Source organism: Triturus cristatus, chromosome 7, assembly GCF_964204655.1.
Source record: "Triturus cristatus chromosome 7, aTriCri1.1, whole genome shotgun sequence".
NCBI lineage: Eukaryota > Metazoa > Chordata > Amphibia > Caudata > Salamandridae > Triturus > Triturus cristatus.
Genome location: NC_140590.1, coordinates 859,305,807 through 859,331,652, shown reverse-complemented (window position 1 = coordinate 859,331,652; position 25,846 = coordinate 859,305,807). Strand labels below are relative to the sequence as shown.

General features: G+C 42.7%; 1 protein-coding gene across 8 annotated transcripts in view; it reads left to right on the top strand.

Annotated features, from left to right (window-relative positions):
• The window catches only part of LOC146810747 (protocadherin alpha-C2-like), an 839,920-nt gene that overhangs the window by 378,041 nt on the left and 436,033 nt on the right, over positions 1-25,846 (top strand). For 2 of the 8 annotated variants that reach the window (XM_085617792.1, XM_085617790.1), the window contains exon 1: positions 6,132-8,768. The exons of 5 other annotated variants lie outside the window; for them this stretch is intronic. In XM_085617792.1, coding sequence (XP_085473918.1) covers positions 6,357-8,768 — 2,412 coding nt within the window. In that variant the 5' untranslated portion in view covers positions 6,132-6,356. Of the gene's footprint in view, positions 1-481; positions 3,007-6,131; positions 8,769-25,846 lie in introns of those variants that run through there. One more of the 8 variants, XM_085617789.1, reaches the window with a different exon arrangement.

Genomic DNA, 25,846 nt, shown 5'->3' with positions numbered 1-25,846 from the left:
ACTGTCTGCCCTCAATCTGCCAACAAACACAGCAATGAGACAGTCTAGAACTAACGTGCCATTCTTTGGGTTTTATTGATTTGGCGAGAGACTCTGTCTATTGCATGTTAAGTCTAGATTCAACTTCTGGCGTTACGTAATTTTAATTCAAAACTTCTCAAAATGCGATTCGATATATACTCAAGAAAGATTCAATGTCACCGAGCGTATTATATTTAAAGGGTGTGTGTAACTGGGCGGTTGTTTATGTCTCGAAAAATGAGTACTAAAGAGAAAATGCATTGATTTCATACTTCTTGAAAGGCCATTCTCAAAGAAAGATAAAAGAATTCGAAGCATTTAAAACTAAATTTACCCCTGCAATTTAGAAATTGAGCACTAGATGACGCTGTTCATTGCCAAGTAATAATGATATCTTAAAATGTTCTTTATGTGATGCTCCTGCTCTTCGAGCTAGCTGCCATATCAGAGGAGCCAGAGGTTGATATGGTTGGGATATGCTTGGCGTGAGGACGTCAGTCAGATTTCGCAGCTGAAATTTGCAGCATCCTGCGGAGGAGAGGACGCTGGCCGAGGCACCGGCTCCGTGGAATGGGTTTTGCCGCCAGACACTGGATTCTCCCCTGGATTTTTGTTTTCGCGGTTTCGCTCCTTTGCTGCGGAGGACGGGCTGAGGGGCCGATTCGCTACTCGGTGCTGGAGGAGTCGGAAGCCGGCACCGAGGTGGGGAATGTGGCGCGCGACCTGGGCGTGGACGTGAGGGATCTGTACGGACGGAAATTCCGTCTGACTTATAAAACCAAGGGGCAGTATTTCACGGTAAGTATGAAGAGCGGGGCTTTACTGACTAAAGAAATACTGGACAGGGAAGCCCTGTGCGGCAGCGCCGCTGCCTGTGTGATGAACCTGGAGGCGGTGATGGACAATCCGTTGGAATTTCACCGCCTCGAGGTGGAGATTGTGGATATTAATGACAACGCGCCCGTGTTCCCAGCGAGTGAAAGCCGGTTTACAATTACCGAGTTAACGCTTCCGGGGGCTCATTTTCCGATAGAGGGGGCATTTGATCCGGACATAGGGACAAACGGTATTTGCACTTACCACCTTAGCAACAATGACTTTTTCGCGCTTAAGGCTGAAAGTAGCGACTGTAAGACTAAGTCTCTGGGGCTGGTGTTGAAGAAACCGCTGGACAGAGAGCAGCGGGCTGAGCATCACGTGACCATTACAGCCGTGGACGGGGGAAACCCGAAGAGGTCTGGTACGTCAGAAATTATAATTACTGTTCAGGATGTGAATGACAACCCTCCTGTATTTGATAGAGAGGTGTATACGGTAAAGATGCCGGAGAATACAGCAGAAGGCACCCTGTTAATAAGAGTAAATGCCACAGATTTAGACGAAGGGGCCAACTGTCAGATATTGTACTCTTTCAGCAGTCGTACCCTTTCCAGTATAAAACACCTGTTTACCATAGATGCAGAGAATGGAGAAATTCGAATTATTGGGTTCCTGGACTTTGAAGAATCAAGTTTGCATGAACTCCACGTACAAGCTCGGGACAGGGGCACTCCAGCCATGACCGCTCACTGCAAGATTCTGGTAGAGATTACTGATCTCAATGACAACGCCCCTGAAGTAGAAGTGACTTCTTTTTCCAGCCCAGTGAAAGAGGACGCGCAGCCTGGACTGGTCATCGCCCTGTTCACAGTGACTGATAAGGATTCCGGGGTAAATGGGGAAGTCCGTTGTCAGGTCCCCAATGCTCTTCCATTTACTATTGAGTCCAAATACCAGAACTACTACTCCCTGTCTGTGAAGGAACCTCTAGACCGCGAGGCAGCTTCTGAGTACAACGTCACAGTCATTGCTACAGACGGGGGATCTCCCTCACTGTCTGCTATGAAGACCATTGTGGTTTCTGTGTCTGATGTGAATGACAACCCTCCCGCCTTCTCAGAGTCATCTTACGTGATCAGTGTTCCAGAAAATAATGTGCCCGGATCTCACGTTCTCCAGGTCTCCGCGCTAGACCCGGATGTAGGTGACAATGCCCGCATTAGATATTCCTTGTTAGGAAACAGCGTGGACGCTGTGTCTATTCTTAGTCTCTTCTCTGTTCACCCAGAGACTGGGGTCATTTCAACTCTGCAGCCATTTGATTATGAGAAGCTCCAGATGTTGCATTTCCGGGTTGAAGCAAGGGATCATGGTTCTCCTTCCCTGAGTGGCATTGCCAATGTCACCGTTTTTATTCAAGATGTAAATGACAATCCGCCAACCATTTTACAGAGTGGATCCAGAAGTGCTCTATCAGCTGACACAGTCCTGGTCCCACGGTCTGCAAACCGTGGTCACATTGCTTCCAAAATTAGAGCAATTGACGCAGACTCTGGACACAATGCCTGGCTGTCTTATGAATTTAAAGACTCCACAATGGGGACACCTTTCAAGATTGGTAGCTACACAGGGGAAATCAGCCTCAAACACCATCTGGCAGAGAGTTATCCGGAAATGAACGAGCTTATTATTTTGGTGAAAGATCATGGAACCCCACCACTTTCAGCAACAACAACCCTTACAGTGTTACTCGTAGAAATGAACCCGGAAATGAAATCTGGCTACAAGCAAATAGAGAAAAATGAAAACTATCCCACAAATCTCAATTCTTACTTAATTATTTCTATAGCTTTTATTTTGAGTATATTTGTGTTCTGCATAATACTGTTTACTACTTTACGCTGCATTAAAGCTAGAGATGAGAAAGTGGCAAGAGAGAAACCAGATTTCGTTCATGATGGAGCAGGACATTTGTTATATTCCCAGCCTCAAACCCAGCAGTATAACCTGTACCTGGCTGCCCAGGCGGAATGTAATCTCACTATCCGGAATTCAAAGTTGATCAGTCAGGATCCGAGTAGTACCGCCGCAGGTGGAGAAATGGTTGGAGATCTGATGCTGACCTATAGCACCGCAGAGGGAGGTGCCTCCGAGGCACTTGTTGAGGTAAGAGGAATGCATGACACATGAATCTGATAAAGACCGGTTTCAAGCTAACCAATCAGCATGCAAACTAGACCCGGTGCTAAAGACTGAATCTATGTATTCAGATGGATTCTAAAATAGATCCCTATTTGATTTATTCTAAAAAAAAACTGATATTGATTGTATTTCGTTGTGATTATATATTATATATCACCGATATATATATATATATATACACACACATATAAATAATATAATATATATATATATGCACATATATTATATATATATATATATATAATATCTTCTCAAAGTAGCTTCCTTATCAGCGTTGTTTTTCTGTAAAAACGTCAAGAAAGTAGCATATTTACCATTGTCATGGGAATTGTTTTTTTGTTTTTTAAATAATTTCCTCTCAGTGTAGAGATGTTTGATGTCACAATTTTTATTTTCTACACGACACATTTAAAATGCTTCCCCTGTTGTCAGCCGTACTTTAAGTGTGATAAATTGTGGACTAATGAATCGCAGACCCATATCATGAAGGCTGGTTTGGATTGTATTGTGTTTTCGTACCTGTGCTTGACACTGCTGGGATGCTTTGCAAAGATGCTGTAGTGAAAAAGAGAATCAGGAATAAAAAAACTCCTTTCTATGATGCCTCAGCTAAATGAAACATCCTAAGCCTGTTATATCAAGGTCTGCTGTAATGTTGCGAATAAAGACTTTAAAGGGTGTTATAAATGTGCTCGGTAATTATCAAACCAAATAAAACAGTAATGCAACTCACAGACGCTGTTATTGAAGCGGCGGGGTGTTGGGTACAAAGGTAGAAAGCGAGATCCCGGCACAAGAGGGACCAGGGTGGTTTCTTTTTCTAAGACACATATCATTCTCGCCTTTTATTTTGAGAGTTCGCCTGACAGTTGCTTGAAATGCATATTCAGTGTTTGGTGTACAAAGCTGGGCGTTTGAACAGTTTGTGGCTTGTGTGACTTCGGTGAGCAGGCATTTCATAATCGTGGACACGAGCTCTCGCCTGGAGTTGTTGTGGTGGTGCACTACTGTGAGTCACTGTACGTGTAGTGATCGGTACCCGCTGCAGGTGTTAGAGCGGCCAGACATGTCTCAGGGCTGTTTACAGCTGCTCTTCTCAGCAGCCAGTCGCTGCTGCATGTTCCCTATGTATCCTCTTCCCCCTGGCTTCCAGGATGTATGCTGCCTGGCTTTTAAAACCCACCTCTGGCGAGTCCCGAACGGTAAGTCAGTTGTGCACATGTACATTTGATTGTGTTATTCACAACACATAGATGATGATCTCTTAAGATGGCGACTGCTTTCAGATCTGCTCTCCCTGTGCTTAGAGATCTAACAAAGCTGCTGGCGTTTTGTTTGCGTTAACAGTGCTACACGGCGCATTTGGTGCCAGCCAGCTGTTGTCCACATTGAAGCGGGGGTCTTTTCACTCTATCTGAGCAAAACTTGATGGCTGTTAAAACTTTACAAAAGGAAGCCCCTCTGTTGCGTGTATTATGAATAACACACAAACTCCTCTGGATGATGTCACTAATTTAATCATAACACCCTTGGGAAATTATACCAATTGGCTGTGATGTTTGGGAGTTTAATGAGCAGGTTTTATCAGGCGACTGCAGGTTCATGATCTATTATTAATTAAAGATTTTCCCCTGCTGTCGCCCTGAAAAAAGTCACAGTTCACAGTCTTCCATTCTAGAGCAAAGAAGTGCCCATGAAACGGAGATGGCATATTAAATGCATTTGCCAATGTGCAGCTCATAGGGCATCGTCCTATCCGGAACGCTCTGACAATCCCCATTGACTGGACCTGGATCTTTCACACCGAATGACGAGTCGAGAGATATAACCAATGGCAGCCTGCGCAGACCTCGGAAGGATGTGACGCCTTCCAGCGACCGGAGGCACTTTCAACCCTCCCTTCCGACGCTCTGCTCGTTCACGAGGCTGGGGTCGGTATGTTACTGCGGATACTTGTCTCATCGGCTTGCAACGCTGGAGCGGGGTCCAGTGGTGAACTGTTGGGTCAGTGATCCTCAATCTCACACATTATGGATCCCCAGAAGCTGGCAGAATGAAACGAGGACCAAGCTGCCCCCCACAAGTTGATGTAAACACGTGACTAGATGCTTGTGTTTGTCTCGATGCCAAGGAGAATCTTCAGTTTAAGAGCAATGGTGAGAGAGAGATTGGGGGGGGGGGGGGAGAGAGAAGGAAAGATCGAAGGATAGAGAAAGCGAGATCGAGAGAAACTGGGAGAAAACAAAAGAGAAAAGAGGCTCAGCCCAGCAGAGGCATGCCTCGACATGCACCCCGCAGTGGAGGTGTATGACTAATGGGATTATATTCACACAACTTGTGGAAAAACAACACACACTGCAACATTCTACTATAATGCACCTGCAGGTATATAACAGAAACTCGCTTTCTACATTCTTTTTTGACTCCGACAATAACCAAGTGAGAAAGAGAAACAATGCATACTGTAAGCATTAAACATTAATCATACATTAACTTATTGTGTATGACATGACAGAAATGCGAAAAGAGGGGTCGAGCTCCTGAAAAATCAACCAAAGCAAAAGGAAAACAAAATGTTGCTTGTTGACGGCATTCTCACTGGTAAACCTCAGTGTATCAACAAACTGTGGAGAATGTTACTCAAAATCAACCATAAGATTATTTTGCACCTTAAAATGCTTTAATAGTTACTTGTCATTAATGACGCACCAGCAAACTCTTCTATGGTGTTATGGTAGTTGGGCTAACTAAAGGGTGCAACGGTTTATTTTACGCCGCACGACTGTACCAAGTTGCAGCGTTGCCAGGTAACGAAGGATTCATGTGCGTTTGGAAATGTGCTTAATGGTCTCTGGGTCATGACCTCTTTAAAATGGTTGAATGTTGATGTCGGTGATAAATAAAACTTTTACATATTTTCACGTGCTTGTAAGTATTTGATATATATTTTTTAAAAAGTTTTGAAAGTTATCGTTCTTTAGTAAAGTAAACTTCATCTAGGTCTTGACTGTATTATGTGCTTGTAGTATCCCAATAAGAACACAAGGTGTCGCCGTAGACCATCAATGGGTTGTTGAAATAGGGCTGAGTCACCTCCCTTTAAATATAAAGCCCATGCTTCGCTGGACCGAGATTCCAGTTTTTCTGTGGCATTTTATTCTGATTCAGCTGCGAACGCGCCACTTCTGCCGCGGAACCTGAAGGGCACACAAGAGGCAAATGGACCATGGCCACCATTTTCACTGCACCGCAGGATTGCACCGTCTTTAGGAGACAAGAGACCGTCTTCTGAAGTGAGCCTCGCTGTGCCAGGTATGTATTTCACAGACTGGAGCCGGAGTCATCGATGGCGGACTGGTCTGCTGCTGCTGCACCTCTGTGCTTGGGGACTGGTGGCCGGGCAGGTCCGGTACTCTGTTTTAGAAGAATCCGAGGAGGGGGCGCAGGTGGGGAACGTGGCTTCCGATCTGGCGGTGGACGTCGCAGACCTGCACCGCCGCAGGTTTAGGTTGAGCTCTGACGCTGCAGTCCAGTATTTTGAGATCAATTTAGAGAGCGGTGTCATTTTTGTAAAACGAAAAATAGACAGAGAAGAGCTCTGTGGCAAAAGTATTACATGTTTTGTAAAGTTAGAAGCCGTTATGGACAATCCCCTGGAGTTATATCGCGTACAGATTGAAGTACTGGATATAAATGACAATGCGCCCATTTTCACTGTGACTCGAAGGCATTTATCTATTGCAGAATCAACGCTACCCGGAGCACGTTTCCCGCTAGAGGGCGCCATTGACCCAGACGTTGGCACCAACTCTCTCCGCACCTATAATCTCAGTCCCAGTGAGTTTTTCTCATTGGACGCTTCGGTGACAGAGACTAAGAGCAGTTCTGTGGCTCTGGTTTTAACCAAAGCCCTGGACCGGGAGCAGCAGTCCCAAATCCAACTGACTCTAACAGCGGTTGATGGCGGGAAACCCGAGAGGTCAGGCAGCACCCAGGTCATTATAGACATCCAAGACACAAATGACAACCCTCCTGTATTCGATAAAGCGCTATATACAGTGAGGCTGCCAGAAAACGTCCCTGTTGATACTCTGGTCATTCGCCTCAATGCCACAGACGCAGATGATGGACAGAATGGGGACATTCAGTATTCATTTTATGACCTGGCTTCTTTAAACAAACACCAGCTCTTTAGCATTAACCCTGATAGCGGGGAAATTCGAGTCCTTGGGCAGTTGGACTTTGAAGAGGTGAGCATGTATGAAATACAAGTGCAAGCTCAGGACAAAGGGCACATGGCAATGACCGGGCACTGTAAGGTCCTGGTTGAATTAATTGACCTTAATGACCATGCCCCTGAGATTAGAGTAACCTCTGTATCAAGCCCAGTCCGGGAGGATGCCAGGCCCGGGCTTGTGATAGCTCTATTTACTGTCACCGACAGGGACTCAGGAGTGAATGGGCAGGTGCACTGCGAGGTGGCCCCTGCTCTCCCCTTCCAGATCGAGTCAAAGTTTGACAGCTACTACTCTTTGATCCTCACAAAACCACTGGACCACGAAGTCATTTCAGAGTACAATGTTACTATCCGCGCAACGGATGGCGGATCCCCGCCTCTATCCACTGCTAAGACCATTGTCATTTTGGTTTCTGACGTCAATGACAACTCACCAACATTTTTGCAATCCCCCTATATTGCCTCGAGCCTCGAAAACATCATTCCTGGGTCTCCTATTTTTCAAGTGTTGGCAACAGACTCTGATTTAAAAGAGAACGCCCAAATCAGGTATTCTCTGTTAGGGACAAGTGTGGGTGGTATTTCTGTGTCCAACCTCCTGTCTGTTCACCCCGACACAGGTCAAGTGTTTGCGCTTCAGTCCTTTGATTATGAAAAAATCCAAGCTATCGAGTTTTGGGTGGAAGCGAGAGATTCTGGTACCCCTCCTCTGAAAAGCAGTGTGAACATAACACTGTTCATTGAGGATAAAAATGACAACGCACCCACAATCTTATCACCGACTTTAGATGATGGAAATTCTCTAAAAGCCTTGGTCCCAAGGTCTGCGAATACAGGACACCTCATAACTAAAATCACAGCAGTGGATGCGGATTCAGGATACAACGCGTGGCTTTCCTATACATTGAAAGAACCATTGAATACAGCCCTTTTCAGAATTGGCCTTCATACTGGAGAAATTAGAACTACACGACCATTTTCAGAAAGTGATAGAGATGAGCACAGACTAATATTCCTTATTACGGACAATGGGAAACCGCCTTTATCTACAACAGGGACTCTTTCTATTTCTTTGGCCGATAATAACCAGGAAATCATTTCAGATCAGAAGCAGGTGGCCACCAGTGACAGAGTCCTCACTGATCTGAATGTGTACTTGATTATTTCAATAGCTTCAATTTTAAGCATTTTCCTGCTCTTTATAATGCTCTACATGGCTTCAAGATTTCTTAAAGCAAAGCGATACATCGAAGGATGCAGGAAAGCAGAACCAGGCCCTGATCTCAGAGGAAATTGGTCTTATTGCCAAAATCAGCAATACAACTTGTATTCAACTGTGGAGTCTTTGCAAGGTGACTGTAAAACTCCAAATTCATGCACAGCCACAGATACCCAGGTGTTGAACAACAACAAAGGCATGGAAGGACATACAGCAGTTCTCGTTCAGAACCTCCTTGGGATGGAACAAGTGATGAAGATACAAAATGAGGTAAGAGAAAGTACCCTGGCTTTGTCTGTCTTTGGTTAGATGTTTGCAGAATGAGGCTTTATCCCACAGCTTCATTCTCTGTATATACATGTTGTAATCAATTGTAAAAAGGGACTTGGGATGCGTTATTTGATGGTTATCTGTAGTTGTTGTGTTATTGTTTGTTTTTAGAAGGTAGAGGATGTGACAGTAAAACAGACTTTAGAACCAGCAACCATATGTTCTCATTATCACATAAGAATGAAACAATCTGAGTCCAGTGTTTGGAACAAATGAATTACCCTATGTTAAAGAAACTGTGCTGGCGGATCATAGAGTGAAGGTAGTCTTCAAAATAGCTTTGTTCCAAATCGGGATTAAGTTTATTAGTGTCAGTTCTCTTGTCAACTGACCAGGTTTTGAAAATTTCTCAGTCTAGTAAACCAATTCGCGAAATGTCTAGTAAACTTATAGATGGATATTCATAGTTTGAAGTAGATTCATATTTATTTTTCTTGAACTCTACAAAACATTTCAAATTATCATTTTCTTGTGAAATTAATTTCCTGGTCATCAATTATGTGATATCTTAAAATACCATTTGATTATCCTAGACAGGGCTGAGGGGCCAGGCGATGAGTTAATCTTCATGTTGCAGTTACCGTTTGTCCAGTTCCTTGTTGATTGCCAGAGACAAAGGTGACTCCTCCCAACAGACATGGTGGCGCCCTGAACAATATATCACTTGTTAAAGGTGTCAGATGTTTCTGGAAATGGTTCCCATATAGGAGGAACATATTCTTTAAGGTAAAAAACCTCCTTGGCAGTCTATCAAGGCTTTCGTGAAGATGGAGAGTTATGTTGCAGTAAATAAGGCAGGCACCCAACCCCCCTGACATTAGCGAGAGGGAGTAGTCCCGCGAAAGAATCCTGGAGAAGAATACAAGAGGAACTGTTTCAAAAGGACATGAATCATGGACAAAAATATAGTAAAAACGGGTGATAAATGGAAACAAAAAAAAGAGAGAAAATGCATTGTGATGTATCTTTCTGTTGTGATTGCCTTCCTTCTATATAACTTAAACAATAACTGACATTACAGGAAAGACTCATACTTCACCTTGGAATATGACTTCCGGTCACTAGAAAAAGGAAGCAGGATCTAAAAAACCTTGCTTGGGAAGATCTAGAGAAGGCCTCAGAGCTAAAAGATAGTAGGCTTTTTTGGGAAGTAGTGAATCGCCCCCTTTTTACGAATGATGGTAGAGATAACATAGTGATGCAGATTACTGGTGAATCATGGGAAGCCCATTTTGGGAAAATTTTTAACCCAAAAGCAAAAATACTCTCGGGTTTGCTGGATGACACTATGAATTTGGAGGCTTCACCTACAGCCTCGTCTCTTAGTTCCTCGATCATGTTGCAAGAGGTGGAAGAGGCCTTGAGGAAAGGTATACCACTAAAGGCTCCTGGCCCTGACGCTGTGCCATTAACCTTTTTCGGCATAACATCAATGTATGGGCGCCTTTGCTTCTGAATGTATTTAAGGCGGTTATTATTGTCCGTATCCCTGCATCATGGAAGGAGGCAGTGGTGGTGCCGATTTTTAAGAAGGGTGATAGGGGTGATCCTCGATGCTATCGCCCTATATCATTAATCGATGCATCATGCAAATTGCTGGGTAGAATAATGCTTGCCAGGTTGGAAACATGGGCAGACTCTGTGGGTCTTATTATAAATTCCCAATATGGTTTCAGAAGTGGAAAGGGAACAATCGACAGTGTCTGAACTTGGCACTAATTATAGGCAAGTACATGAGGGCAAGGAATTCCTCTATCCACCTTGCCTTCATGGACTTGTCAAGTGCCTTTGACACTGTTTGTAGAGACAAGTTGTGGCAAATGATGGATGACATGGGTTTCGAGGAACCCTTGGTTACATTGCTGCGCAGATTGCACGCAGCAACAACCGTGGCTATAAGATTTGGACCAGGGGGGGAAAAAACAAAATCTATTCCCTCAACTGAGGGTGTGGGACAAGGTTACATTTTAGCGCCTTTTTTGTTCTTAGTATATACAAATGGCCTGGAGAAGTATTTGTTGGATCACTGCTGTGATTTCCCAAAGGTTAATGGTAGAAGTATCCCCATGCTTTCTTACGCCAACGACACAGTATTAATGACCCTTACAGGAAATACCATGCAGACTTGTCTTGATGCCTTTAATACCTTCATGCTGGACCTGGACCTGAAGGTAAATTTTGCAAAATCTTTTGCGATGGTCTGTGGCCCAAAAGGGTCAAAATCTAGGAAGCTTATGGTAGAAAACTTCACCATCGAAAAGGTGGATAATTTTAATTACCTGGGAAATCTCTTTAATAATAAACTGAGCTGGGCCCCTTTGATGAAGGCCCGAGTGCAGAGTGCTAGTCGATCCATAGAGGGCCTGTTCCGTTTTTGCAGTAAGCTGGGTCAAAAACCGGTCGCACACCTAAAAACTTTGTACAGATCAAAATGCTTATCTGTGGCCACTTATGGGGCGGGGGTATGGGGGATTGAAAATCCGGCCGTGATACAGGTCATGGAAAATACATTTTTAAAACGCTTATTATCTATCCCTTCGGGTTCGTCAAACAGTTTTTGCCATGTTGAGATGGGAATGGATTATGTGACTGATGCCATTCGCATCTCCCCTTTATTACTTTGGGGTAAAATATGGTTATCTGAAGATCTTAAGTTTTCCAAAGAAATTCTTCAAGATTGTAAAAGTCTTGATTACGCAATGCAGATCCCTTGGTTGTCAGATGTCAGTGATACGTTATATAAAATAGGTTTGGGTCATCTTTATGATGATCCTGAAAATATCCGGGGAGATATTAAATCATTAATTAAAACGAGTTACCGGAAATACTTAAATACATTGTGTCCGGTTAGGTCAACAAGCTGTATGGATAAACCACAGCATCAGTTTTATTTAACTTTTACAACCCATGTACAATGGCGGTTTTATCTTACCAGGTTTAGACTAAACATTCTTCATTTTCTTTTTGCCTTTCCAAAACAAGGGGGTTGGTGTGAGAGGCTGCCCCCTTGCCCTTGTAATAACAAAGTTAGTCAGAGTACCATTCATGTTGTCCTCTTTTGCTCTTTATACCAGGAGCCTAGGATTAGGTTTATTAAGCCTATCCTTAAAGGGCAGCAACCTTGTAATTATAAAGAAGGTTATGACTACTTATTATCACTATCATCTCCTGGAGTATGTTGTGCCATGATAAATTTCATACTACTTTCACTCCAGATTAGGAAACGGTATAGTTAGTCTGGTGTTAGGCCTCTACATTGCTGTGGGAAACCGTATTAGAAATTGTTGTTGTATGATGGCCACTAAATAGCCTTTTGCATTTATTTATACTCTCTGGTTTAGGATGCCAAGTATGTCCTATTATACTGACAATTGATCTGTTGAATGTATTAAATGCATGTTCTTTTTAATATAAAATGTATACTTTTATGATTCATTTTTTGAACCGAATAAAGTTCTTGAGACTGAGACTTCCGGTCATGTCATCTGTGCTATTAACCATCTTGAAAAGGGTAGTCCATATGCCTGATCATACCTCTTCCTTCAGAATCATGGCATTGGCTAACATGCAAAGAAGAAGACCAAGTTGATGTTTTTTTCCTACTGCTGCAGCTTGCAGTCCCACTGCTGTATGTACCAGTCAGTCATTTCCACTGATCCGGGTGGTCCATGATCTTTAAATCATCAGGCATCCCATGCACAAGGATGCCCCAAAACTCCCCAGGCATGTCACCCAGTAAATTACCATCCTGTTGAGCTGTGGGTGCAGAATCTTTCTATAACCGAAGGCTGGCTCTGGTGACTCATGGGCACAGATGTGACGGTTCACAAAGATGGCATATGCTTCATTGAAACCCCTGTGTTTTAGTCTCCTTGCTTCTTTTTCTTAAACATTTAATACCGGTTTTGAGGAAGCGGTGTCTGTCTGTGCAATCCTTGGTTGAAGAACTTAGTGCCTTGTTATGATAACAGGCGGTTGGACTGTTGCCCGCTATTACATCAGTCAGGAGACCGATCGGCAACCAGGCAGTGGTCCAACCGCCTAATTATGATGCGACCGCCGGGCTGGCTGTTGGAAAAGTGCTCTTTTACGCAGCGGCTTCAGCTGGGGCCCTGGGAAAAGGCGGCAGCCCACGCTGCTGTGTAAAAGAGCACTTTGTGCACGTCTGTGCACTGTGTGCCATACACCATGTGGTGCATGGCACACTGTGCATGGATGTGCGTGGGGGCACTACATGTGCCCCCTATGTCACTTTGCAGTGGCCCACAAGGAGTGGGGGCCCTGTTTGGGGCCCCCAACGTCCCTGTCCTACAGACTTTTCATGGCAGTGGGCCCGCCATGAAAAGGCTCTCAGAAAGGGAAATTGAAATCCCGACAGCGGTGCCTGCCACAACACCAATGTCATAAGGGATTGTGGTTCTGACTGCCGCCCCGTCAGGATCAGTAGATCCTGTCGGAGGCGGCAGTCTCCCCACTGTCCAACAAGGGTCCAGCCACTTGCACCATAATGCAGTGGTAGGACCGAAGAGCTGACACTCAGGCAGACTACCACCAATGGCTTGTCTCTGGTGGTCCACCTGACATCGCAATTTGGCCTTTCGTGAGATCAAAATGGAGGCAGCAGGGTATTTGTATTTTTTTTCTTAATCAAAATTACCTACTTCTTGCCTCTACCTTACCAATTGCAGTTATTGTTTATTTTCCCGGTTTTCCCTCTAAGGAATATGAAAGAGGCAGACAAGAGGCATTGGATGAGGCTCGACACTGAACTATTGAGATAGATTAAACTGAGAGAGAGAGAGGGGGCATCAAAATATGCTTGGATACTACTAGAAAAGAGACAGCCAATAAACAGTTCTGTACAACAAATGGCATCAACTTGCAAAAGTCATATTTGTAATCTGTGCATTAGCATATTTAATTATCTAGTCATTAAATGCCTAACCTGCCATGCTTACAAATTACCCCAGCCATCAATGTGTGCAGATGCATGCTATCCACCAAAATAAGGAGGATGCCCATTCCACCATCCTCATTGTCCAACCACTCAATTTAGCAGTGTGGAAACTGCAGGGTTTCACACAGCAAAGCCCCAGTTGACTTTGCATCAGAAACTTGACCTGATTGACAGTCAGATGACAACAATGTGACTGATAGCAGTGATATTCCGCCAAAACCTCAATAACTATTTTCTTGACTAGTGTTTGACGGACAAGGCGATGTTTCCTCATACTTACTACCTAGCCAATTCTTACATAGCCACTTCCGGCTAACCATGTGAAGACCTTGTTTTTTCTATTCAGTCGCAATAGATATTGCTACCTTGCAGTGCTGCTGCAAACAGTGCATACGTTGATAGCCTTGAAGAAGCCCCAGGCATGCACACTATAAGGGGTGAAGCATGTGTTTGCTGGCCATTTGTGTTGCGCTTTTCCAATTTGTGTACAATGTTTTTAGAAAACCGATAAATCTAAGAATCAATATAATAAAGAAAACAATATGATATGATTAGAAGTGAAATAAAACATGTATTCTTATTATTGATCTACAGCAGAAAATTAAAATAATCCTATACTCTTTGGATTGAATAACCTATAATTCTACACACTTTACAAATATGTTTGTGTGATTAAGGGTGTAGCCCACTTTTAGATTCAGTACTTAGCACAACAAAGCTAGTCCCAGAGATGTAACTCTTTGGGTTCTGATACCCCTTTGAACATTATACTGAACGCCAGTTCTGCCAATTGGTCACCAACTTAGTAATGAAATGTCCCACCCCATTTAGGGTTGGGCAAATGTCACTCCTTTTTCCTGCCCTGCTCTGCCAAGTGAAGCATGGCCCCCCACTTGCAGGAATAAAAATGTGTTCACAACACCACCATTACGTTTTTGTTTTATGTACTTTGAGAGTTTGTGTAAAACATAAAATGAATGGTGAGTGGAAAAAATAGGTGGGCTGTTCAGCACATATTTATAGCCAAGGTGATCCTTCTGTGTCTATATCATTACAAATAGACCCCCCCTGTGGCCGTCAAGCAGCAATTTGGCAGAGGAAGAGGCTGCATCAGTAACGAAGGACAAAATAGAGTATGAAAACGTATATCTTAAAAGTATTGCAAAAACTTGTTTTCAGCAAATACTGTACTTCAAGTAAACACAATACAGTGTGTTTAAGATAAGTGATGAATATATAATAAAACTTCCCCATTTAAACCAAGCAGTAACCAAGATTAAAAACACATGCCATTTAATTTTCTTATGCAAATTACATTCAAAGTCGAAGTCCTAATTTTATTTCTAGAATGTTTATTAACTTCTTGCACAAGAAAAGAGGGCTGTTCACAGTCAAGCTTAGTATTATAGGTATTACTGGATTCCTAGTGGATGTTATTTTTGCTGCGCTGTCTTTTACCATTGGCTGGTAGTTCCACGCCTTATGGGATTTGTAGTTTTCTAAATCTTGACTGCTGCTGTTCTAAATAAAGCAAGACTAGAAAGCATAATATTAGCCTCCATGATTTTAATAAAATTAAGCCTTTCCTTCCTCATTTACTACGAAAAATCTAAATTTTTTAGGCTATATAAGTGCTAAGAACCAGCTAGTGTTGAAGTCAACTGAGGCATGCTGATCTCTGATATCATAAGACTTATATTTTTTTCACAATTTACGAGTGTATTGGGGCCAAAAAAGAGTTACAACATTTTCTGTATATTACTAGAAACATCATACCATCAATAATATGAAAACATGAATCGGTCTGTATACGAAAGACTGGTATGTTCGAGATTAGAAGAAGGCGTTCATATTGTTGTTGCTGTAAAGATTTCTCTACCTTACATCTATTGTATAGGGTGTGAATAAGACTTTGGTCTAAGCAAGTCATCTACTATAAGTGGAAGATGTCTGGCTCTCTCAAACCCACAGTCTGCCTCATTTAGTTAATGGAGAAACTGCTTGGTTTCCGATGCCAGAGTGCCAGGTGGCTTCACTGACAAAAATCTTTGACCAAATAGCCTTATACAACTAAGCAAAGAAAAAAAAATCGGGGACGACGAACGGCATCGCATCAAGAAAGACCATTACTCACTGCCCAAATAAACATATCGTGAGTCTATGAGGAGAGAAAGAAGTGCGGGTAGAAAAATCACTCTCGCAAAAAATACTCCCTTAAATAAGAATCTACTCAAGCGTATAAATGGGGGTTTCAACATATCTGGTGAATAAAAGGACACATGTCCCCAAAATCAACTGATGGTGAAAGTGTCGGCTTTAAAGGATAAGCCTGCAGCGGAAAATTTTAAGGAGCAGACCATATAAAAAAGAAAAACAACAAGCAAGAGTGTCTTTAGCCTCAAAGTGGCAAGATTACAGATTTTTCCAACGATATTGATTATATAAACAAGAAGAAATGTGACCCTGTATCGCACTTTGTCCTGAAGAAGGTGGTTCAGCTTTTAAGCTTGTAGACCGCCGAAACGCAGTCGACGCTTTCGCAATTAAAGAATCCTAAAGAGCAAGTGACTTTTAGATAAAAAGGAAATCCTTTCTACAAAAAAAGCGTCACATGAACTGTACTCAGCTATGGGATCCAATGTATCTTTAAACAGAAAACAAAGACTGTTTTGGAGTAGGGTTGCAACAGTCCTTTTGTCTTCAATTGTTTTTTAAATCACGTTCAATGATATTGCAATGTATTAAATGTATTTTTAATATTGTATACTTTCGGGATTTTCCGAAATTTTAACCCAAAAACATTTTTTTAGTAAAACTCTCTTTTGATCTGAGAATAGTGTTTGCATCATATTTCAGTTTGAATCCATATTCGAGTGGGGGATGTCTGATATAAGGGTGATGAATAGTCAATGCAATGGGAGGGTACAACTAAATCTATAACATATTTGGGTGAATATCTCAGTGTATGAGTGTGCTTTCCAGAGATTTTTTCTGTGCTTAGTTGTCTTAAGAACCCTGTTCCCTGGAACAAGTTGGGTTATCTCTCTTTTTGATAAACAAATAGCCTTATACCACAGAACCACTGGAAACACTACATTGAAAGACAAGCCTTCGGGAGGCAAGATGGCATCCGTTCGGACGTGTGTGTGAGGAGCTCCTCGTCTGCTCACCCTTTCCCGGTGGTTGATGCAGCCGTACCGGCAGTAGCAGTGTTTCCCTTGTGCTGAAATCTACTTGGACTGGCTGGCAGAGACTCGCGCAATTAGTGAAAATCGCTGATAACCACCGAAAAAATCTTTTGTTTTCAAGCTGTAAGCTGGAGCGGCAATTTAAGCTTTTGGTTCCATGTGTGGAGGCGGCTTGTTTGATCTCGGTGGCGTGGGCGGAGTTTGTGTTACCGCATAGGTTGGAGCCATGTGAGGAGGCAGCTTGCTTTGTTTGCTAACATTGTTTCTGATACAGGGATCTCAGCGTTGGGTTAAGGCTGCAAAAAGAAGAGAGAGAAGAAAAACTGTAAGAGAACTGTTCTGTATTCTATAGAGGGAGTGTGTCAGCGCTTGGCTCATCTGGGGAAATAAGCTCCTCATAACGATTTTTTTTTATTTTTTATTTTACCCTGCTATTCATTCATTATTTACTTTTTTTTGGCATAGTAACAATCCGGTATGGCTCCAAAAGTTGCTTGTGGCGGGAAGACAAGAGCTATTGGGGAGACTGTAGTTGGCACACGAGCAGCACTAGCAGCTAAGAGTGCAAATGAAATGCTCGGAAGCACGCCACCGGTAGCTACCGTACAGGATAAAGGCCTTACATATGGGACACCAAAGATACCTCAGATTTTTCAAAAGATTGCTGGTAAAAAGCTGACAACTCCTCCGCTAGCCCCTCCTGAATCTTGCATATCTGAGTTGATCTTTTCACCTCGTGGAGAAGGTAATCTGTTTGTGGAAGCAGCTGAGTTGCCTCATGCCAATGTTGATGAACCTGCTCTAACGGATGGCAATGATGTCAATGATGCTGTTATGGAGGATAGGAATGAGCCTATTAGCAGTAAGGAAAGCGAGTTTTATTCATTATCTGAACACTCAGAGGAGTCAGATGTAGATGAGGAGGAGGACTTCCAACTGCAGGAAGAGGGGTCTCCAGATACCTCCCCTATCAGTATTGATAATAGCCATGGTACGGAACCATCCTTAGGGGTACATCTATAGAGCCCCTTACGGTTCGGAAGAAAACGCAGGTTGGGGGGCTGGCCCAATGATGACAACAATGACTGACTGCAAGCCCTTTTGTGGGGAGCAGATGTTTGAAGGATTGGATCTGGGGTCAACTGGGGGTCCCGTGGAAGAACTACAAGGCCAAGTATCATTGGAAGCAATATACCGATCTATCTCTAAGCATAGGTTAGAAACACGGGCAGAGAATCTAAAAACACACACCGCTTGTAGGAAGCTGCAAAACACAGTTAGGTGGTTGGTAAAAACCTGCAATGATTTTACTGAGCGAATGGCGGAAGCAGAGACTCGTATATCATTGCTTGAAGATCAGATGGCTACACAAAGGGATGCAGTGGCAGATATAAAAGCCAATAAGGATGATGTGCAGGACAAGTTAGCCGATCTGGAAAATAGTTTGCGCCGTAATAATCTGCGCGTTTTAGGTGTGCCGGAAGGACTTGAGGGGCAAGATGTCTGAAAATTTGTTGTTGAATTGTTTGAGGAGAAGCTCCCTGAGTTAAAAGAATGGAAGTGGGCACATGAAATCCAACGGGCACATAGATTTCCATTTCGGCAACGGGCAGCAAGAAATGGACAAGCGGCGCAGCAGCCGCGGGCTATTCTGATTTATCTTAATAATTTCTCGGCCTGGCAAGCATTGTACGATTTGGTTAGGCCGGATAAGAAGAGAACTGGCAAGGGGACTCAATTCTTTGTGAGACCTGATTACTGCCACTTTACAGTGGAAAAAAGATGGCAGTTACTGCAGTGGATTACGCCTTTCCAAGTAAAAGGCATCCAAGTGTTCCTATTGCAGCCGGCCACCTTAAAGACGGTTAACAAGGGCCAGATACGTTTTTTCACTTCTCCAGTCCTGGCTAAAGAATATCTTCAATCTCTGGGATGAGGAGCACCATCTCAGTTCAAGGCAGCCAATGTTGGACTGTGTGGCAATTTAGAAGGGGGGCAGAGAAGGGGGGAAAGGAACGAAAAAAGGGGGAAAAGGAAAATATATAAGGTGTAGATTGTATAAATGTACTAATGTGGCATTGAACATTTCTCTTCTTTCCTTTTTTTTTTTCTCTCTTCTCTCTGTTGCATATCTTAAAAAAGGATATGGGAAGGGTGAGCACTAAGTGGGCTATTCACCGAGCATCACAGGGCGATCGGCCCTAAAGCCTCTATGATGGGGAGGGTTTTGGGGGGTGGGTGGGCTCTTTTGGGTGGTGGTGGGGGGGTGTAGAGGGTCACATGGGGGTAAGGGGTTGGGTGGCTACTTCCTAAAGGGGAAAAACTCAGTACATAGTATGTGTTGTTGGAACGATAGGACATATTTTTATATATTGATGGCCATAAGATTTCCGCATAGTAATGGCTGATAGGAGGCTGCGTATATGTACATTTAATGTTTGCAGGTGGAATAATATCCTTAAAAGGAAACGTGTCATAGCAGATCTTCGTCTAATAAATCCAGATATTCTTTGCTTGCAAGAGACGCATGTCCCCTGGTCCAGCCGTAGGATATTATCCGAGTTGGGCTTCACTCTGTTAGCAACTTCCAGACAGTCTACCATGAATAGGGGGGGGTAGCGATTCTGGCCCGTGGGACGGTAGGCACGGGTAGAGAGAAGGTGGATAATCTGGGGAGGTGGGCCATTACCGAGTGTATCCTAGGGGGCACCAAGATCGTGCTCTGTACAGTATATGGTTCAAATCTGGATGAGGTTGAGACTCTGGAGTTTTTGAATGTTGAGCAGGCACTTTAGGGGACCCCATTGATATTATCCGGAGACTTCAATATACATGGTGATGGCCAGACTTGGGATCCTTATTTTGTAAAGTATACTGGGCGTAAGCCTAAGGTATTTAGGGCACTACAACAGCTCTTGCAGAATCATGGTCTTGTTGACGGATGGACTGCTGTGAACCACGGCGATCCAGGCTACTTATATTATTCATCCCCACACAATAAATTTGTTCGGCTAGACTATATCTTTTTACCTAGGTCAATGACCGCTGGTGCAAAGATGCAGGTATGGCCCCATATTACATCGGATCATGGACCTGTAATATTGCATCTCGCTAGCCTTAGTCTTTCAAGGGAGCAGCGATCCTTTACATTTAATAAAAAACTTCTACGAGACGAGGAATTTACTCAACACATTCGAAATTGGGTTACACTGTTTATGGAGAGCAGCAGAGGGTCCGCTACCCTACCAATAGTCTGGGACACATTGAAAGCCGGTCTAAGGGGAGAAACACTCAGCTATGGATGGGCCAGCAGAGACGACAGAAGGTTAGAATGCTTGGTTTGCTTGAGGACCTAAAGAAAGCTGAGCGGGAACTCATACAAGCGGTCAGTGCTAAAGTTGATAGCCAAGAAGCACAAATTAAGACTGCACGCTGTAAGGCCAAGATCAATGGGGTGTGGAGTCAGGAAACTGCCATTCAATTTAAAACATATAAGGCAGAAAGATATGAATATGGGGGAGCAACTGACAGATGTTTAGCTCAGAGAATGCGTGGTAGACAAGCCGCCCAGCGGATACCAATTCTTGAAGATGGTAAAGGTGGCACAGTTGAGACTACGGCAGGAATACTGGATGTATTCCATTCTTATTATAAGGAGTTATATACTCAAGATCCAGTCGAGCATGATAATATAGTGAGGTTTTTACAGAATCTCGACTTAACTGAGCTTGGGCTAGTAGAACGAGAAGCATTAGAAGCCCCCATTACTATGATAGAACTTCAGACAGCATTGTATGGTTTAGCGCCAGGGAAAGCGGCTGGGCCTGATAAACTTCCATTGGAGATATATTGGATAGTTTTTTCTATTATAAAGGAAGATATGTTGACTACTTTCATAGCGGCCCAGCACGGGAACCCTCCACCGTCTTGGGACGACGCCAATATAGTGATCTTCAAAAAGAAGGACAAGCCTCCTAGACTCCCGGGGTCCTATAGACCCATATCACTAATAAACGCAGACGGCAAGGTATATTCTAAAATGTTTGCAACTCGGCTGGCGCAGGTTATACCCCCATTGGTATCTAGATATCAGCATGGCTTTTTGCCCGGTAGGAGTACTGTTAATCATTTACATAGGGTGATAGCGCTATTAGATTATGCTACTGTACAGAGAAAGCATATAGGCTTAATTGTCTTAGACGCGGAGAAAGCGTTTGACCGCGTATCGTGGTCATTTCTTTGGGCTACAATGCAAAAGATGGGGTTTGGACCTCGTTTTTTGCAAGCGCTTCAAACCATGTATAAACATCCACGGGCTAAAATCTGTACAATGGGGGCGGAGTCAGCTTTTGTATATATAACTAGGGGAAACTGTCAGGGATGCCCCGGTTCGCCGTTACTTTTTGCTATTTATATAAACACATTGCTTCAAATACTGGAAACAACAACTGATATACAGTCAATGGTAGTGGGGGGGCACCAAGTGGGTGTCCTTGCTTACGCTGATGATATAGCAGTAATTACATCTGATCCCGAGCAGGCATTAAGGGAGATTGAGAACCAGACTCAATATTTCGGGGCAGTGGCCGGGTAGAAGTTAAACATCTCTAAAACCCAGGTTGTATGCACTGAGGAACTTTGTCCTGGAGAAGTTTGTGTAACACCAGAAGCGAGATATCTGGGTATTAAGATTAGGATGTCACTCCAAGAGATCGTTGAAGTTAATTGGGCAGACATATTACTATCGACAAAAAGGCAACTGGAACAGGTTGAGTGTCTTCATTTATCAATGGTTGGGCGCTGTAATGTGTTAAAAATGTGTATTCTCCCTAGAACAATGTATTATTTTAGGACGGTACCGTTAGAGCTGACGCGATCGCAATTATCACAACTTCAGTCTCTGGCAGATAGGTTTATATGGGGCAAGAAGAAAACACGGCGTGCTTCAAAATATATGTCGTTACCACTGGGTCATGGGGGATGGGGAGTCCCGAATTTTACATTTTATTATTTAGTTTATTTGTGTTCCCCTTTTTTCCTACATTATTAATTAAGTGGATTGATGTATAAATCCTACATGCTATGTACTGAACAATAAAGTATTTTTTAAAAAAAAGAAAGACAAGCCTTCTAATACATATTTTTACGTTTGTGAATGGTATGTAAACCATGGCAGTTGCAAGTATGAAAAATACCTGGTTCCTGGTAGTGACTGTCTAGGGTCTGACATTTAATGGCTAGAATTGTGTTTCATGAACATGCATGCAAACTGATTCCATTGATTGAACAGTTAATAGCAAATTGCCTATATAGTGTGTTCTTTTTCATTAGCAAAATGGTTCCAGGAAGTAGAACATTAATGTTTTTATATAAATGTATTATACAGTGACAGCTGTCATTGTGTATTCATAGTTAGGTCAGAGTTTCCATAGGAAGATCTTTTTTTGTTTTGTAAATTGTATTCTGACACATCTGCAACCAGTTATCCCATTTTATTTTTACCCCCATTAGCCACTTGTTGGAAAGTTTTGCTCAATCTGTCAAGTGGGGGTGGGGGGAGAAGGGGTATGGGGGCAAGAAAAGGAGCAGGTTCCAAAAAATTGTTTTACAATGTTAATTCTGATAAGAAACTTCACTCTTGATAGAGAAAAAAGGACTGGACTGAACTGAATTACACCAAATTTGAAAAAAGTTAGATTTTTACGTAGAAAGCATGTTTTTGTGATTTAATGTAAATCCGTTCAGTCATTTTTGAAAAATATTCATTTAGATAGGTGAAGGTGTTAAAAAGTTAGGACGGTTGGTCCTGCGGTACACAAAATGGAAAAAGATTGGTCGAGGGAGCATTTTCTCCCATCAACCCTTTTAGTAAAGCAGGACCTGTCCTGCTGTACCGAGCAATCTGATTGGCTGGCCACCACTCATAATAAAATGTTGCGACTTTCCAGTCTCCTTTCTCTAAAATGGTTTTAAAAAAATAGGCTACAAGGGGTCAACATAGGTACACTATGACCCCCATACACTGGTGGGGGAGGGACCCAGAAGGACCCCTCCAAGAATTAAAAAAAGCTTTTGTTTTGTGGGTACTGTGGTTCCCTCACGAGATCCAGCATAGCCCCCGTGAGGTATTGCGGTATACCTGCGATGACTCGGCGCAGCCCTTTAATGGGGTGCTGCAGTACTTCTGCAGTAATCACCCCTCAGACTATATCCCAAGGGTACCACAGTCCATGCAAGCTTCCCCCCCAAAAAAATTGTGCATTACTGCAGCACTATGGGGGTGAAGCCTCTATGGTGGGTCCTGCGGGAGTACCGTGTTACCCACAAAAACTTCCAAAAAGAAAATGAGGCCAAACCCTGTAGCCAATCCCCCCAGTGCCCAGGTCTTCGACATGTGCAGCTGAGGTTGGCTGCCTGCGGGGTGTTGGTCGCAGGGCCTGGCCGGAGGCTGTGTATGGTAGAAGGGCGTGTGGAGCAGGGCAGTTGGTTTAATAAGATAAAAAAAACAGAATTTCACTGAAAGCCAATGGTTAAAGTGATGTCCTAGGTATTATAACGAGATCTTACCTTGCATTTAAAAAAGTTCAGAAATTCACTGAAAATAACATAGATTAAAGTGACGTAGTTAGCTATGGCAATAAGAGCCTGCATTAAGAAAAAAACCCTAGCAATTTACTGAAAAAGCTTAAAGGTTAAAGTTGCATTACATTTAGGTGATAAAAGAAGGTGAAAAGCAAAAAACACTGAGATTTTAGTTATCTCATTAAAATATAACGAGAATGTGTGTCTCCTCCATGCACTGCTTATTACCTCACATGTTATGTATCAAATATTATGCATTACCTATAACCACATTTGTGGTGGAGTACTCTGGCTGCTGACCTCTAAATTAGGCCCAAGTCTTCCCATCGACCCAATACCGAGACTCTTGCTCACCTGCAGTGCACTGAAGTATACAGAGGGTGACATGGAGTGGTTTATAAAACTACAAAATAAATAAACCATTGATTTGAGCAGGAAAAAGTTTGACATGTCTGCATCATGTCTAGAACAAGGCTGACATGAGAAGTTGTTTCCACACATGACTGTATTGCACAGGATGAGCTGCTTGTGTCTAAGAGACAGCATGTTAACATAATAATTATTATCCAGTAGTGCAAAATATAAATTGTAGCCTGTTTAAAATAACAAATGGGAATCCATGCGACCGATAACTTCAATCACTGCAGTAGTGCCAGTTACAGCTGCATAGCCAGTTTCATCAAGAGTCTGTTACTCACCATCACAAATCGAATAACTTTTGTGGCCCAGTATGAGGAACAGGATGGGCTAATGCCTAAGTTCTTAGTTCATGTCATCATGGATAATGCACATAATCATAACAGTTTAGGAAAGTGAGTGTATGTCTCAGGCAGGAGATCCGATGGAACCCTGTATCAGTTCCTCTCTGTAGTTTACTCATACATCAATGGACTATGTAGACCAAACAAGCAAAAATACACTGGAGAAAATAAAATAACTTCTGAAGCCGCCTGTCCTTTTGTCAAAGCATAAAGATTATTGGACCCTATAGAGAAGTAGAGACCAGTGGTCAAGACAATAAACACCTTTAAAACATTTTGTTTTTTAGATATGATGTTCTATCTGAAAGTACTAAATGCCAGTAATGTCAGAAGGTATTGTTAGGACCGCCCCACCCTACACACTTTCCTTCTTTGCTATCCAAACTCATTTTAGGTTTCAAAGCCGCAGCAGCACGTTCAGTGGTTAAATTCTGTATTTTGTACAAGTGCAACAGCTATCAGTTCAAGGATGCCACAGTGCTGTTGAATAATATCAGGTGATGGGCATGTAACCACATAATGTCTGAGAGTAACAGTAAGACGAGGTAGATATGAAATCAAAAAGTAACCTGCCCCGTTTCACTTCCAATGAATTCCGGCAGCTCTATCCACACTTCTACAGCCTTGTGCATACAAATCAACAATTTCAACAATGCAGGAAACTCATCAGACTTACCCTAAGCAAGTTCTACCATTGATAAATTGATGACCAGAATGTTTCTTAAAGTCTGAAGTTTCATGCAGCCATTTAAACACAACAATGAAAGCAATCTATTATACATTCACCAAACCAATAGTTATGGCCTTTCAGGCCATCACATTGATTTAACTTCCATTCAGATTATTTTAATGATGCACCATGAGTTTTTTTTGGATTGGGCCGTCTAGCATCTGATGCATCATCCTTTCTGACACAAGTATTCCATTATCAGCCACTGTATCTCGGTGATCCTACCTCATTTGGTTCACCAATTTTCAAATCTACCGAGACCAGAATAATTATTTTGAAGGGAAATTCACTTTTTCCTCAGTGGCCAGTGCAACCAGTGTGGTGCCATTATTTTTACACAGTCTCATTCTTTCCTACAAAACCCAGCAATATACGTATGTACCCATCTACCATTCATTTTCTTTACATTCAAATTTTGATACTTAAGTAACTCACCGTATTCTGTGGCTTTGCCTTTTATGCTCACATTGACATTGAATGTACACTCCTTGTTGTCTCGCCAAATAATGACCAAACATATCTGAAAGATATGGGTAGGACATTGTGTTGGTGCATCAGTAACATTTTATTATTGCATCAGATGTGCTTTTGATAAGCTAAGCTTGAATTTGTGTATTTGAGAGGTGGATTGCAATTCATACTCCTTCCTAGTACTCCATAACCAGTATGTGTGGGGCATCATCAGTGCCGGTATGTGAACATGTCTGTCCCATGTCATGGGCACATTTTTGTAATGTTTACCTCTTAGAAACATCACAGGAAACATTGCCCAAAGAACGCATACAATTATTTACTGTGTA